The following is a 14702-nucleotide window of genomic DNA, read 5'->3' as shown; positions in this document are numbered from 1 at the left end:
AGGCAGGTGGAACTGAAGATATGGATGGATGCATTTAGTTTGCAGTCATCTTTCACACAGCAACCAATGATATCATGTCCAGCTCTCAGATTCATATCACTCGCATGAGCTCAAGATGAAAATAGCAGCTGGTTACACTTTAAACTACAGGATGAGGGTGTTCTCACGTACGCCGCCGTGGGTCGTCTGGAGTTTGCACTGTAGAGCTACTGCAATGTCCTGTCAGAGTTGCAATTCTAAGAAGCTCGATTGGGCAAGGCAGCGCTTCAGCTGTTTAGCAAAGTGTTGGTACATACTTATCCATCCCTCCCAACACATTGCCTGGACCGATTTTTTTATTTTTTAAATGCAATCGCTGTCTGGATCTAAATAGGCAAATGCTTAAGAGTCTATGATTGGATCATTATTGCAGTGATTATTATGTTTCTAGCATTGTCAATACAATTCATCTTGACCTAAAATTGAGGCACCTCTTTATGGAAAAAAACATTTATTATAGAATGCAAGAGTCCAGCACTCTGTAAAGTCTCCTCCAGCACATCCCAAAGACTTTTAATGAATTTAAGGTCTGGACTTTGATCACATTCATTCTTTTACAATTTGAGCCTGATGAAGAGCCTTAACATTGTCATCCTGGAATATGGCCATGATGTGTCTTCCAATTGTTTAAAAAATGAAAAGCTACACACTCCATCAATTAGGGTTAGAAGAACTGTTGCCAAAAATGATAAACAAATCAGGAAACACATTGTGACCATCAGGTGCAGGCTTGATTGCATGCTTTGTTAACTGAATGTCATGCACTTATAGTATTTATTTAATGTAACCCCACTTACCCATGAAAATCTGAGGTGAACTGAACATTTGAAATAGTAGTTTAGATGGTGCTCAAAACTATAGTCCATTGTGCAACATGTCAGTTCCCTCTGACCTTTCTCGCAGCAGAAACCAAAGCCAGCAGATATCATTTAAGTCAGTACGGACGTCACATCTGTGATATGGCTTTAATTATTTCCGTGCTATTTTTAGCAGATCAACGTGCATTCTGTGGTGTTTCAAGCCATTTTAGAGCCACAGCAAAAGATTTAACCCATTGTGCATTGCACAGTGAGGACTATGACAAAAAAAAGGAACATTACTGTAAATGGAAGTGAAAATAGACTTTCAGTTAACATACAAACACAGCTGACATTTGATGGTAAACTAACTAACTGACCCACTGGGTTATGTGCATTTGAAGATGAATGACTGGCAAAGCTTTTTAGGAGGAAATCTTGAAGTTAAATCTGGATGTATATATATTAGAAATATGCAGGGTTATTATAGTTAACATAAAAATATATATTTTTATTACTTTAAATCAAATTACTTTTAAACTGAAATAAAATAAAAATATATAAAACCTAAATAAGGCAACATTTTGCATATTAATTTACTTTAACTTGATGTACTAAAATACCTAAAACTAAAATGAATAAAAACTATATAGACATATTTATACAATTTTTTTAAATTATTTTTTTTTTTAAATTCTAACAATTCAACTGAAATTAAAACAATCAATAAAAACTTTCAAAATACTAATAAAAACTATAATAGAATCTCAATGATACTAAAATAAAAGTGCAGAATCTCAAATATTTCTTCATTTTCATCATAACTTATGCCCCATTTCTAAGCAAATTTGTGTCACTGATGAACTGTACAGGTTAGATTTTCTTAATAATAAAATCTTGAATAATAATTAAAATATGATTATTAAATACTTTGTTATTAACAGCATTTTTAATGTCTGAATGACACTTATTAACACTAACGAATTTATAGGAATGACTGACTAATGCATCATGACAAGCAGTTAATACTGACTCACATATAGGCTGCACCCCCCGTATATTTATTTAGGCCCTATGTATTTATTAATGTATTATTTTGGCAGCATTGGAATTCCATTCCTCCAGGACATACATAGGCTATAGATGTAATTTTCCTTCATCAGTGAACATCTTTTCTGCCCCCCAGGCTTGTGTGAGCTCTAAATTAGGCTTTGACACATGTGATGGTGTTCACGTAGCTCCTCAGACTCTCCACTCTCATCTGACATCAAGAGCGCGCGCTGCACTTCTGCCGCACTGGACTCAATGCAATGGCAAAAAAGCAAGGAAATCTGGAGGATAAACAGATCCGAAAAGATCGTCAACGTCAAGGGCCGCAGCTGCAAAGCTGTCCAGATGAAACTCGTGGACGCATGGAGCTGCCCAGAGAGCTCAGGAACCCCCGCAGTAACCAGGCAAAATCTAATGAGCGCAAACGCATAAAGACACACAAACTGGTCTTGCAATACATAGTCCCGTGCATGAACTCCTACGGTTTGTGTATAGTGGATAATTTTCTAGGGGTGAGAATCGGAGAGCGCGTTCTGCAGGAGGTGAGGCGCATTCATCAGAGTGGACACATGCAGGACGGACAGTTAGTGAGCCAAAAACTGGGCAAAAGCAAAGATATTCGAGGGGACGAGATTGCATGGGTCGATGGCACCGAAAGCAGCTGCCTAAACATTGGCTATCTGCTGACCCGAATGGACAAACTCATCACGAGCGCGGACGGCAGACTGGACAAGTTCAAAATCAGAGGGAGACACAAGGTGAGTGCGTGAGGTTGGCCTACTCGTGAACTTTTCCTCACTGAATTACACCTCTCAAGTTGCTTAAGCATCCAAACCTGGCAAGCCTAAAACTCTGAGGAACCTGTACTTTGGGATTGGGAAGTAGGCTACATTACGCATAAAGTCGCATGCTTTCATTTGCAACATAGAAATACAATCATAAAAGTATTGCAATTGCAATGCAAAATTTGGAAGTTGACCGGATGAGATGCAGGTGTATTTATCTTGTAAAGTTTATAATAAATGCATAAAGAGCTCACTGAAGAGATGTGTTGTCATGCAGTTGTTGAGAAACGCCCCTTTCATATTTGAGACTTGAGAGTAAAGCAGATTTGTGCGCGTACATGCGACTGTTCGGCTCCGCAATGGCGGTTAGGGTCAGGCATGATGACTATATTATGATCTCATAACATCATACGATGTGTAGCCTACTGGCACTTACTCTAATCATAGGACGAGTCGTTGAGATAAAGGCAATGACAACCTTATTTACATTGTTTTAATCTTTTTTTCTCCATGAATTGTTTGCCAAAGCATGCATGAGATCAGTCTCGTGTCCCTTCTGTGGCCTGACCCTGCTGGGCATTAGCCTACAGACACACTGGTAAATCAGCACAGTGGTGTTAAACTCACTGAAATACAACACTGCGGTAGAATGGCACTCAGTGTGAAGCAGTGTTCTTAACTGGGCGGGGCTTAATGTGCCTGGACGTTGTCACGTACGATATGACAGCTGAAAGCAAGGCTGTGAAGAGAACACTTATCGTGTTTTCATTGGCATCGGAAAGATATTTTTGCAGTGTTTCGTCAGCCGAACAATTCAAAAACACCATAAAGGGTTAGTTCACCAAATAATGAAAATTATCCCATAATTAACTCACCCTCAAGCCATAGGTGCTGGCTATATTACTTTCTTCTTTCAGCCGAATTATATCCTGGCTCTTCCCAGCTTTATAATGGGAGTGAATGGTAGGCTACCTTATATTTTGAAGCCCCCAAAAAGTGCATCCAGACATCATAAAAGTAGGCTAATCCATACGTCTCCACCACCTATATGGAAAAATATCCATATTTATACATTTATAAACTATAATCACTGGCTTCTGATCAAATACATCATATGTATTGAAAAATTTCAGATTAAAATTTCTCTTTTTATTACTAATTTATTCATTTATTTTCTAAAATGTATTTATTCTGATATTTGTTTCTATATTGTTTCTATTTTATTTTTCAATTAGCATTTATTTACATCTACATTTTTTTTAAAATCGACGAACATAAGCTATTCGATAACAGTAGCCGAATATAGTTAAGTACTGTAGGCTACAGTGCCAGATTTATCAGAAAGCAATGATTATGAAACAAACTACAGCAGAGGTGAAGTGCAAAGAAGAGAAAGAAATTGTGTGCCTATGTGTGTAGTTTAAGTTTGTTTAATTTACTAATTTAGTCATTTCTGCAATAATTTTGTACCTTTATATAGCCTATTCTATTCTATTTATCTCCAGCAGCCTAATAACGTGGGTTGTTACTTCCTTATTGGTTGAATCACGTATTCAAATCAATGGATTCCTCTGTCATTGTTCATCTGTGAATTATTTTCAGTGTAAAGCAGGCTACTTCTGAAGTAGCACGTAGGCATTGTTATCACGTGGTGTTCTTTCCTTTTCTCAGCGTTTCTCAGGATGTCTCAATCAAACTCATTTTATAGCGATTTCAGTGAAAGATTTCTATTTGTATGCCAGGTTCCAATCTATGAAATTGATATTTAAAAAATATTACACTTAAAGAATAGCCTACAAAAGTCTCCAAAAAGACAAAAATATCCTGAGATTTGTACGCGGCTGAATGGCGAATTCTGGGTTGTGAGCCGCCTTGCGCCCCCTGAAGGACGATAACACTAGAGTCGTAGGAAACATGTATTGTCCAGCCCCATTTGCTGAACATAAGCGCATTGAATGGGGTTTCATGTGAACATCCGCCCACTCCAGCGCGACACACATTCTGCACGTTCCACATGCGATTCAGGTGCGCTCGCGCTGCTCTCGGATAGTGTCGCGCTCATGATGGTCCCTCACACAGAGAGATCATAAGAGCAGAGCAGAGCCCACCAACAGACCCTGTATACTGCATGCGCCATTATTTATCCGTCTTTTGAAGGACGAGGCTTTGCCATTAGATACTCTATCACTTAAAAAAAACTTCCATTGATTTGAATGCACCAAGCTCAAGATAAAATGCCGTTTCTTCAACTTGCACTGGACACGCAGTTGGAGACTTTGGCAGCCGAGCAAGTGGTGCCAGCTCTGTTGGACCGAGGATTCTTTTACGTGGATCATTTTCTGGGGGACATCGCGGGACATATGGTTCTGGGTCAGGTCAAACGCATGCATTACTGTGGGCTTCTCAACGATGGGCAGCTGGCCGGGCGAAGCAGTGGAGTTTCCCGGAGAAACATCAGAGGGGATAAAATAACATGGGTTAACGGGACCGAGAGGGGCACGGAGGCTGTCAACTTCTTATTAACACTCATAGACAAACTCATTTCTTTGTGTGTTGGTCATCTCGGCAAAAGTATTCGTGCAAGGTCAAAGGTAAGCCTTATTGCACTTTAAAGTGCCTTCAAACTAAGAATGTGTCAGCTGAAAAAAAAAAAAAATGTATTTGATTGATATCATTAATTGATTACACTTATAGTAACTTTCATTAATTTTAACCATTATTACTTTGTATAATTCTTATCAGATTATAAATGTATCTTCAAAATGTTATGAAACTTTGATTCATCTTTTTAATGTAGACTACAACATTACATTAACTATTAACATACGTGTACATTTTACGTCAGTGTACTTTTCAAAATGTACAACTTTTGAGCATAACTATATGAATTATATATTGTTTATTTATAGTCAGGTAGCTGGGACATGTACTTGAATTTTGATTTGAAGATGTTCATATTTATTATTATTTAAAATATAACAAGCATCCTTAAAAGTAAATTGGTCATTAATTAATGTACATTTTTTAATTATAGGTTAATGTACATTCAAATAGTTGGAAATTTGTTTAGGAATTTACATGAAGTACCAAGCAGTAGAATGTTTGCTATATTTCAAAATAATAAAGTCATACTGATTTAAAATAAATGTAATACCACTACTTGGTAAAATTAATCTACATATACACTAGCATTTAAAAGCATCTAAAAGCACTAGCATCTAATATACTGGATTTGCTGCTCAAGAAACGTTTATTATATATATATATATATATATATATATATATATATAACAGTTGTACTACTTAATGTTTGTGTGGAAACCATGACACATTTAAAGGATTCTAAGTTTTAAAAACAAAACTGCATTTATTTGAAATAGATTTTTTTTGTAACAATGTAAAAATGTAAAAGTCTTTATTGTCACCTTGATATAAAATTAATAAAAGTATTAATTCCTTTAAAAAACAAAAAAACAAAACTGACTCCAAACTTTTGAACGGTCTACACAAGCGTAGATTTTGATTATTACAACTTGTTGATTAATTAAGTGTTTTTAATTATTTCAACAGTTTGTTTGTTCATCTGGGTGAATACAAGTTCTGACTCATTAGTTTCGGTCTTTGTCTCGCTCTTTGTTTAGAGCAGTTACAGTAGAGTGCTTTTGGCTCACACAGTCTTTGCTGTGCCTGGTGATGAATGGCAAAGATAGGCTTTCAGTTTGTGCTGTAGTGAACCGTACGTGCCTCCTCTCACTTGTGTTCACGGAGCTATAGGAGGCCCCGAGTGAAGCAACAGGATGTTTGAGGGACACTTTTCAGCTGTGGACGCAAGAGTTTTACTTGCTCAAAAGTGTAACATTTTCTATTTTTATTTTGTTGCTTTTCCTCTTTTGTAAGTCTGCTGAATGAAAACACTAAGCAGAAATATTCAGTTCTGCCCTAAACACTTTTCTTGTGTGTCAGCTGATTTTACAATCCAAAACCTTACAGACATGACAATATAATAGGGGTGTAACGATATCCTCGTGTCATGATTCGATACATATCGCGATACTGAACTCACGATACAATATTAATGCGTTACTCCAAGACTTATGGTAAAAGGTTTACAAAAAATGTACTGTTGATTAAATTGGTAAATTTGGTAATTCATTCTGGGTGGAAATGAATAGGGTTGGACTTGGTACTGAAAACCCAATGCACAGGACAATAGAGACAGAAAATACTGAATTATTTTAGACGAACATGGTTGCACTCTGTCACTAACAAGATATATTTAAAATAATCTAGGCCACTTTTTACTGGTAACAAGACATTTGGCATTATCAGGACCCACATATATTTCCCCATTTCATTATTATACATTATATTCAACATTATATATAGTAGTTTAATGTAGTACTGACACTAAAACTCTGTAAACTTTAATTTTTTCACGCACAGTAATTTTAATTTTGGGTGAACTATATAGACAATACATATTGTCACCATCCACGATACATATTGTTGCATTTTTGTATTGTGTTATATTGTGACAGGATATATGTTACACCCCTACAATATAATACATAAAAAAGACAGCCTTGACAGTAATAATGAAAAGAAGCAGTTTTGAAAACCCTTAATAGTAAGGTCTTATTAGTTAATGTTGATTAATGCTTTAACTAAAGAAGGGTAGGCAATTTTCGGAGAGGCTAGTAATAGCAAACTAGCTTTGAAAGCATGAGATCCCACCCTCCCTTCAGAGCGTCTCCAAAGCCACGCCTCCTCCAAAACACAGCAGGGAGCAAACAAAAGCTTCACGGGAGACAGCGTTAAACTACCTCATGTCTCATAGCGAATAACATAACAATAATAATGAACATAACTTAAAGAGCACTGACTTGTACCACATTAATTTCGCCTTGATAGTGTTCACATTGAAACCATAGACTGTAAAAAATATGGACAAAGCGTCTGTGACGTCTCCCATAGACTTTCTGAAGAACGGGTTTGAAGCCGTTTATGGGGGGTATGGGCGGAGCCATCTTGGGAAATCCTAACCCCGCCCACCTTCTGACGCAGCGCGCGTCACTCAGCTCGCTCTGCTACTCCGGTTATCTCTGTGTATATTTTAGGCAACGAAATATGTTATAAAACACCATACTAACTCTTTTCGTTTTCATTTAAAGAAATCTTAAACATTATAGCCACACAAATGTGGTTCAGGCAACGCGTATTGATTATATTCACTGCACATAACGTTTGCCTATTTATAAAAAAAACAAAATATAAAACACAAACCTGCCTCTTTTCGTTTTAAATATAATATAAAAATATTAAACATTTTAATATGGTCCAGGCAATATGTGCATTTGTACTAAACAACAGATGTTGCAGTAAACAACATTACAGATCATATTCGTTATATTAAAATTTAAAATGACAAAACTCAACCCAGTCTCTTTTTGTTAAATTTCACTTTTATCAATATTAGCCATTATAAAAGTAAAAGGTAAAATTACAAGAAGCTATACAAATAAAGCAAACAATTCAGTCAAACATACAAATCAGCGCTCTAGTCTAACCATACAAAGGTAAACTTAAATAGTTTATAAAGTTATGAAACTTCCCCTCAGCCAAAACGATTGGCCAGGGAACAAATTATAGATTCACGAAACCAAAAATCGCCCGTTAGATATACACAAAACGAATTATATCTCATGTTTAACCACTACAGAGACGCCAGAGACAGCGGCAAACCTCAGAACGACTAGCCGAGGAAAGGCTGTTCCAGGCGGGGTACATGAACGCAGAGCGCCCGGTCATCGCGGGATCTCACAACTGGATAAAATTTTCATAAATCTTTATAAATAAACCACAGATTTGAGCTTTAAACAACTACATTCTCGCCTGAAAAACTCTTAAAACTACATTTCATGATACAGAAACAGTAGTATTATATGTCAACTGTATTAAAAAATGGCGCTTCTTATGTTGTCATTCTCTGTGGCGCTGCCTTGTCAGCTGTCAATCAAGCTGTCAATCAAAGTTAACCACGCCCTTATTGTCATACATTTTATATCTAAATACGATCTAAACTAACGAGTTAGAAAAAAATTCACAGCCCTCATGGTTGTCAGGCACTCGGAACCTATCGAAAAATACAATAAAAGTCCATGGGACCAACCTGTAAAAACATGAATTTATGTTGTGAAAACGGACATTTTAACATGGGGGCTATGGACATTTGCTCCCTTTTGGGACCTTCCTCTAGCGGATTTTCGATGTATTGCAGTTTTTCGCACTTCCGGGTAGGCTTCATTTTTCAGATCAGAATGTTGCCGCTTGATTGAAACGCATAAATTCGAGTCACAAGCCGCTCAGAGTAAAACATTACAGGTTTCCATCTCTTCCAAACTACAGTAGTTATGGTGACTGACGTCTGTCTAACTCTGCATAGCATGAAACGCGCTGATGACGTGTGATGTCTGCTCAAACAGGATGTGTGTATATATACATATATATATATATATATATATATATACATTATATACACATTTACTGTATATTTAGACCACTTCTATAATTGATTACTATCAGGATGCGAAGAGCCTTTCAGCCAGCATATCAAAAAATGTTTCTGGAACAAATTGCCTACCCTACCTTTAACTATCCATGAGTAATGCATTTGTGATAGTATTTATTAATTTTCAATGTTTGTTCATGTTAGCTCAGGTCCAATAAATAATAATAACAGATACAACTTTTGATTTTTATAATGTATTAGTAAATGTTGAAATTACCATTAACTAAGATTAATAAATGCTTTAAAACTATTTTTCATTGGTAGGTCATGTTAACCAATGACAATGTAAAGTGTTAACTAAGATTCTTTAAACAGAGTTAGTGCAATCATTCTCCTTTAATAAGAAGAAATGGAGCATTAATATTTCTCAAGTGGGTGTTTTGATATGGTTTCATATTGACTGCGCCTGTGGGCTGAATCAGAGCTCTGGATTGTGTACGCAGCTGAAGTCTGTGTAGTGCTGTAGACTCACGCTCAACACGTAGCACTGTCATTAAACCCTCAGCGCACTGGCTGCTGGCCAAGCTTGCTCTCTTTACCCTCTCTGTACACACACACACACACACACTGGTGCACGCAAACACTTCCTCCTGCTCTCTGTGCTGCTACATGTTTATATTATGCTATGACGACAAACTTGCGTGTGCACTCTTATTGTGGAAACGTGATCACGGTAAAGACTTGTCTGCAGAAATGTAAACATGGGCACAGTGACTGTTGCCCCCATTGTGTGTGTATGTGTGAGGGCTAACCAGGATCTGCTGAGAGGATAAATTAAGTGCTTTGTTTTTGAACACTAATAGTATATTTCAATTTTAGATTTTGCATTCATAATTATTCCAAGATGGAGCTGATGCTTTACTTTGGATACATTTTTATATATTAAAGCATCAGCTTTTACATTAAAAGATTTTGGTAACACTTTATTTTACAGTGTCATTGTTACATAATGTACGTACCATAGTAATAACAGTAAACCTCAATCAAACAGTAAACCTCAATTCTTTTGAGTTATTTTTGTCTTATGAAAATAAAACTGCCAAAATAATTAAAAGATTAATAATATAATTTAGTTTTTCAGAAAAATATGTCTTTTGATAACAAAGTAAAATGTCATAAGAGTTTTGTTGAATTAACTTTTTTAAAGTCAATCCAAAAAGAAATAGAAAAAGGGCAATAAAAGATAAATGTTCAATATCTTCAAATGATGTGCTACAAAAAGTACATTAATCACAAACAGTATGAATATATCTACTATGGCTGAATTTACAGGATAACATTTATGAATAATTTTGTCCAAATGCTGTGCAAATACACTGAGGCTTAAGCCATTATGATTTACATGGAGGATTGGATCTGATATTAAAGGAATTTCAAATAAAATTGTTATTAAAACGTTTATCAAAAAAGGATTTTTGATTTTGTAAGGTTGTTTTCTTAATATCTACATGGTTATGTTATTTGGTTCTTCCGAGCACATTCAGTCACTCTTAACACACACACCCCACGAAAATCTGATAAAATAATCTGTAGAACCATCAAGATAATCAGGATTTTTATCGGGAGAATTATCTCGTAGTGTACGGGTGCCTTTAGTTGATCTCTCAAAAATATTGTATAATTTAGTAGAACATTCTTTGTAACATTTGTTAACTTTACAATACAAACTTAATTCTGGTCTCTGGTTGTTTAAGAGGAGAAATGCCTTAGGAAATTTAGAGTATAAATATGATAACCTAATTAACTGTTAGCATGTTTACCTATAAATAGGCTTAGATAAGTTGTAATGTACGACTATCTATCAAGCTTAGTTTGATCTGTCATCTTTTCCAGGCAATGGTGGCTTGTTATCCAGGAAACGGAGCCGGATACGTGAAACATGTAGATAACCCTAATGCAGATGGCCGCTGCGTCACCTGTATTTACTATCTGAATAAAAACTGGAATGCCAAGGTACACAGTCATATTTTTTTAAAATACAATGTCATCTTCAAAATATTTATTGTACGATGATGATAATTAATCAAATGTCACTGTATGTTCTTAGGAGCATGGGGGATTGCTACGGATCTTTCCTGAAGGGAAATCTTACGTAGCCGACATCGAGCCTTTGTTTGATCGACTTCTGCTTTTCTGGTCAGATCGCAGGAACCCTCATGAAGTTCAACCGTCGTATGCTACAAGGTCAGCGCATGTGTTCGCTTTCATGCTGTAGAACGATGTCAAGATGTTTTCGGCATCATGCTGAAGTGTCTGTTTTGTGTCACAGGTATGCAATCACTGTGTGGTACTTTGATTCAGAGGAAAGAGCTGAAGCAAAAAGAAAATTTAGAGATCTGACAGGTTGGTTCAACTAAAATCATCAGTGTCTGTGTATGTTTTTAAAGTCTGATTCTAAATATCTAATTGCTTAAACTTTTATATTTCAGCCGCCTCACAGGAAGGGTCATCATCTTAACGTCATCTTAACTAGCCTCCTCTGCAATTTTTTTTTCTATTTTTGAATTGCTTGTTGCACTAATGGTACCTCTCCCTCCACTTTGTATATGTGATTTACTTGGATCCGGTCCTTACAATCAGTGAAGAGTCGTTTGAATAACCCGCTGCTAATGTAAAGACAATTTTGTGATAAAATTTATAATCTCAATACTGATTAATGAACTATTAGATGTTTACTGTAATGAAATTGTTGTTATTTAAAGGGAAAAAAATGATAGATGAGATAAGAAATATAACTCTAGTGATTGTTTGTCTTAGAAATGTCAACAAGCATTATACATATTTTTCTTTTCATGCTTGTCCCCTTTTTATATGCTGTGTTATTTGCTGTTTTTATGTTTTTGGCACATATTTTTTCATTCTTTGCTTTATTAATGAACACTTCAATAGAAAGGACATTTGAAACTTGTCAGTTGTCTTGAAGTTGTGTAGGCTATATATTAGTATTGCTTTTGAATGACAGTTTGATGTTGAATGAGACCTTCAAATAGAGATGTTTATAAAAGTCATATGTGTTCACAAAAAGGTTTTTAAAAATGCACTTAGTGAAATGATATCACTGTATTTGTTCAGCCTTGTGGCTTAATGTTTAATGAGATAATTGAATCGGCTTGCATGCAGGTCAGCAATGCTGCTCAACCACACCCTTGGATCAATATTTGACAGATGTTTCATAAAACTTACAGCTTTATAAAATGTCGGAAAATGAACTTGAAATGTGTGAACAGTTTGTTCATGTACTGTACACAAAGTGAGACCTTCAACTATTTGAAATGGCCAAATTAAACAATGTGAAAGTTTAGAAATTTTTTCAATAAATGTATAATTTCTGAATTATATACTGTTTTGTTCCAGTAATAAATGTTTTCCTTTGGCCATAATTTAACACTAGGTGTTGTTGTTGTGTCCTCATTTGTACTGTCTTTGGACTTTTACCGGAGATATATATGCTACCAGCTTTTTGATCCAATTTATCACATAAAGATAAAAAAAATCTAAAGGCACCTTGTATATTTACAAGCATAAATGTTTCTTTATATATATATATATATATATTTTTTTTTTTGTCGTTAATGGCCTTTTTTTATTGCAAAAAAAAATTAAAATAAACCGTAGGCTACTGCATTGAATACAATAACAAAATGAAAAGGAAAGAGAAAGAGAGAGAAAAAATACAGACAAATAACAATGACACCTCAACCAGTAAGAAAAATATTATCATAATTCAGAAACTTGTTCTTATTGTTATTGAGTTTAAGAGATTTTATAATAAGGGAAATCTCAGCGATAAAGACATTAAATCTTGACAAAGTCTTGAGAAATGTGTTTTTGTGAATAAAAAAATTACAATGCAACACAAATAAATTAAAAAGATCGATAGCATATCACTCCTAGAAATAAAAAAATAAAAAAATAAATATATATATATATATCTTTCAATTAAAAGTTTAAATTACATTTTATAAAAGGAGAAAGATAACAACTTTAGTCCTCCCAAAGAGATGTAACCTGATTGCAACGGTAAAATTAATTTTTTTCCTCAACTTTGCAAAAAAGTTGCAATCTGGGAGTTGGTTGGATAGAGATTATGTAGAATCTTGTAGCCTACTTCTCTTATTTTATTCGACATAGAATATTTTTCAGGGAGTAGCCTAACCATGCTCTCTGAATAGTGTAAAAAAAAAAAAAAAAACCCGGTTCAAATTTCTTTTTTTACATTTAGCTAGGGGACATAAACTGTGAAATGTAACAATAGCTTTATATGTTTACAATAAAAGTTTGGCCAGTTAATGGCTAATTTTTATCTCGGGTCAAACAAACGTAGCTCCGCCTATATCTACAAAGTGAACATTTTCCTGCCAAATCAAGTAACGTTAAACAATTCACTTAATTCAAAAGACTCAGAATGAGCCAAGAAGGATTTCCACTGAGAAAATAAGTTAATGTCAAATTTGAGGTTTTTATTATTTTAAATGAAAATCATATTAAGGTCACGACTGTCAGTTTGTTTGTGAACTAAATCTGCTGTAAAAGGGCGAGCAAAATGCTTAGACATATCCACATGTGTGTATTACCGTCTGAACAGGCTTAGGTTTTAAACTAAACATAATGTTAAATTAACTCAAATTAATAATCTTCCCGGTTGCCTTAGCCATTTGTTAATTATGTAAAACTAGTATGTTTGCCTAGATTTCTTAAAATGTCAACACGTTTTGCCCTGTGAGACGTTTTTATAATGCTTGTTTATAGCTATTTACCAACACACACTTACACACATTTTGTTCCTCATTTCTATATACTATGGTATATTTTCTTATTTTTACTTGCTTGCAAACTATTAGTAGTATATCAATGCAATGACCAGGGGTGCAACCAAAGCCTAGCTAGGGAATTCTGGGCCCCTGAGAAAACACAGATGTGGGCCCCCACCGCCCTACACTCATATGGTGCTCATATGGTGTTTCATTCACATCTGGTGCCATGTAACCTAATAGGGATTACTCACAAAATAACAAAACAGACAAATAAATAAATGCAAATAAAAGTTTTACTGGACATCATATAAATATTGCTTTTGCTTATTTTATATAAATATACAACATTTTATAAATATTACATCAAAACAATGGCATTAAGCGATTAAAATGGAGTTAATATTGTGCCATAATTAAACAAACAAATCCAGCATTTTGCAAACAAACTCGATCTGCTTCGGAAAGGAAAACTCAACTTGCAAACAAACTCGATCTGCTTTGCAAAGGAAAACTCGACTCCCCAACAAACAAAAAGCAATGTGTAAGTACAAAGGTCAATTTGAGTGAAAATGCAGTAGAGTAATAATATAGCAACATATACAGTAATGGTAGAGCTTTCAGCTTATAGATTCCTCTATCCTAGAGAGAGTGAATTGCTACTAAGTGCTAATGTGGATTTCTGTCTAGATATGTGATAACATTTTGCAAA

General features: G+C 35.1%; 1 protein-coding gene across 2 annotated transcripts; it reads left to right on the top strand.

Moving 5' to 3' along the window:
• Positions 1-2020: 2020 nt before the first annotated feature.
• Positions 2021-12624, top strand: egln3 (egl-9 family hypoxia-inducible factor 3). 2 transcript variants are annotated; one of them, XM_084096712.1, is made up of 5 exons: positions 2021-2644; positions 11073-11192; positions 11287-11423; positions 11509-11582; positions 11669-12624. In XM_084096712.1, exons 1-5 carry the CDS (start codon positions 2147-2149, stop codon positions 11695-11697), a joined length of 858 nt encoding a protein of 285 aa, XP_083952838.1. In that variant the 5' UTR covers positions 2021-2146; the 3' UTR covers positions 11698-12624. The 2 variants fall into 2 exon arrangements, with proteins under 2 accessions (XP_083952838.1, XP_083952839.1); XM_084096713.1 differs by lacking the exon at positions 2021-2644 and adding an exon at positions 4653-5262.
• The last annotated feature ends 2078 nt before the right edge of the window (positions 12625-14702 follow it).

This window comes from Abramis brama (assembly GCF_963993115.1).
Source record: "Abramis brama genome assembly, chromosome: 21".
NCBI lineage: Eukaryota > Metazoa > Chordata > Actinopteri > Cypriniformes > Leuciscidae > Abramis > Abramis brama.
This window is presented reverse-complemented; position numbering and strand designations above follow the sequence as displayed.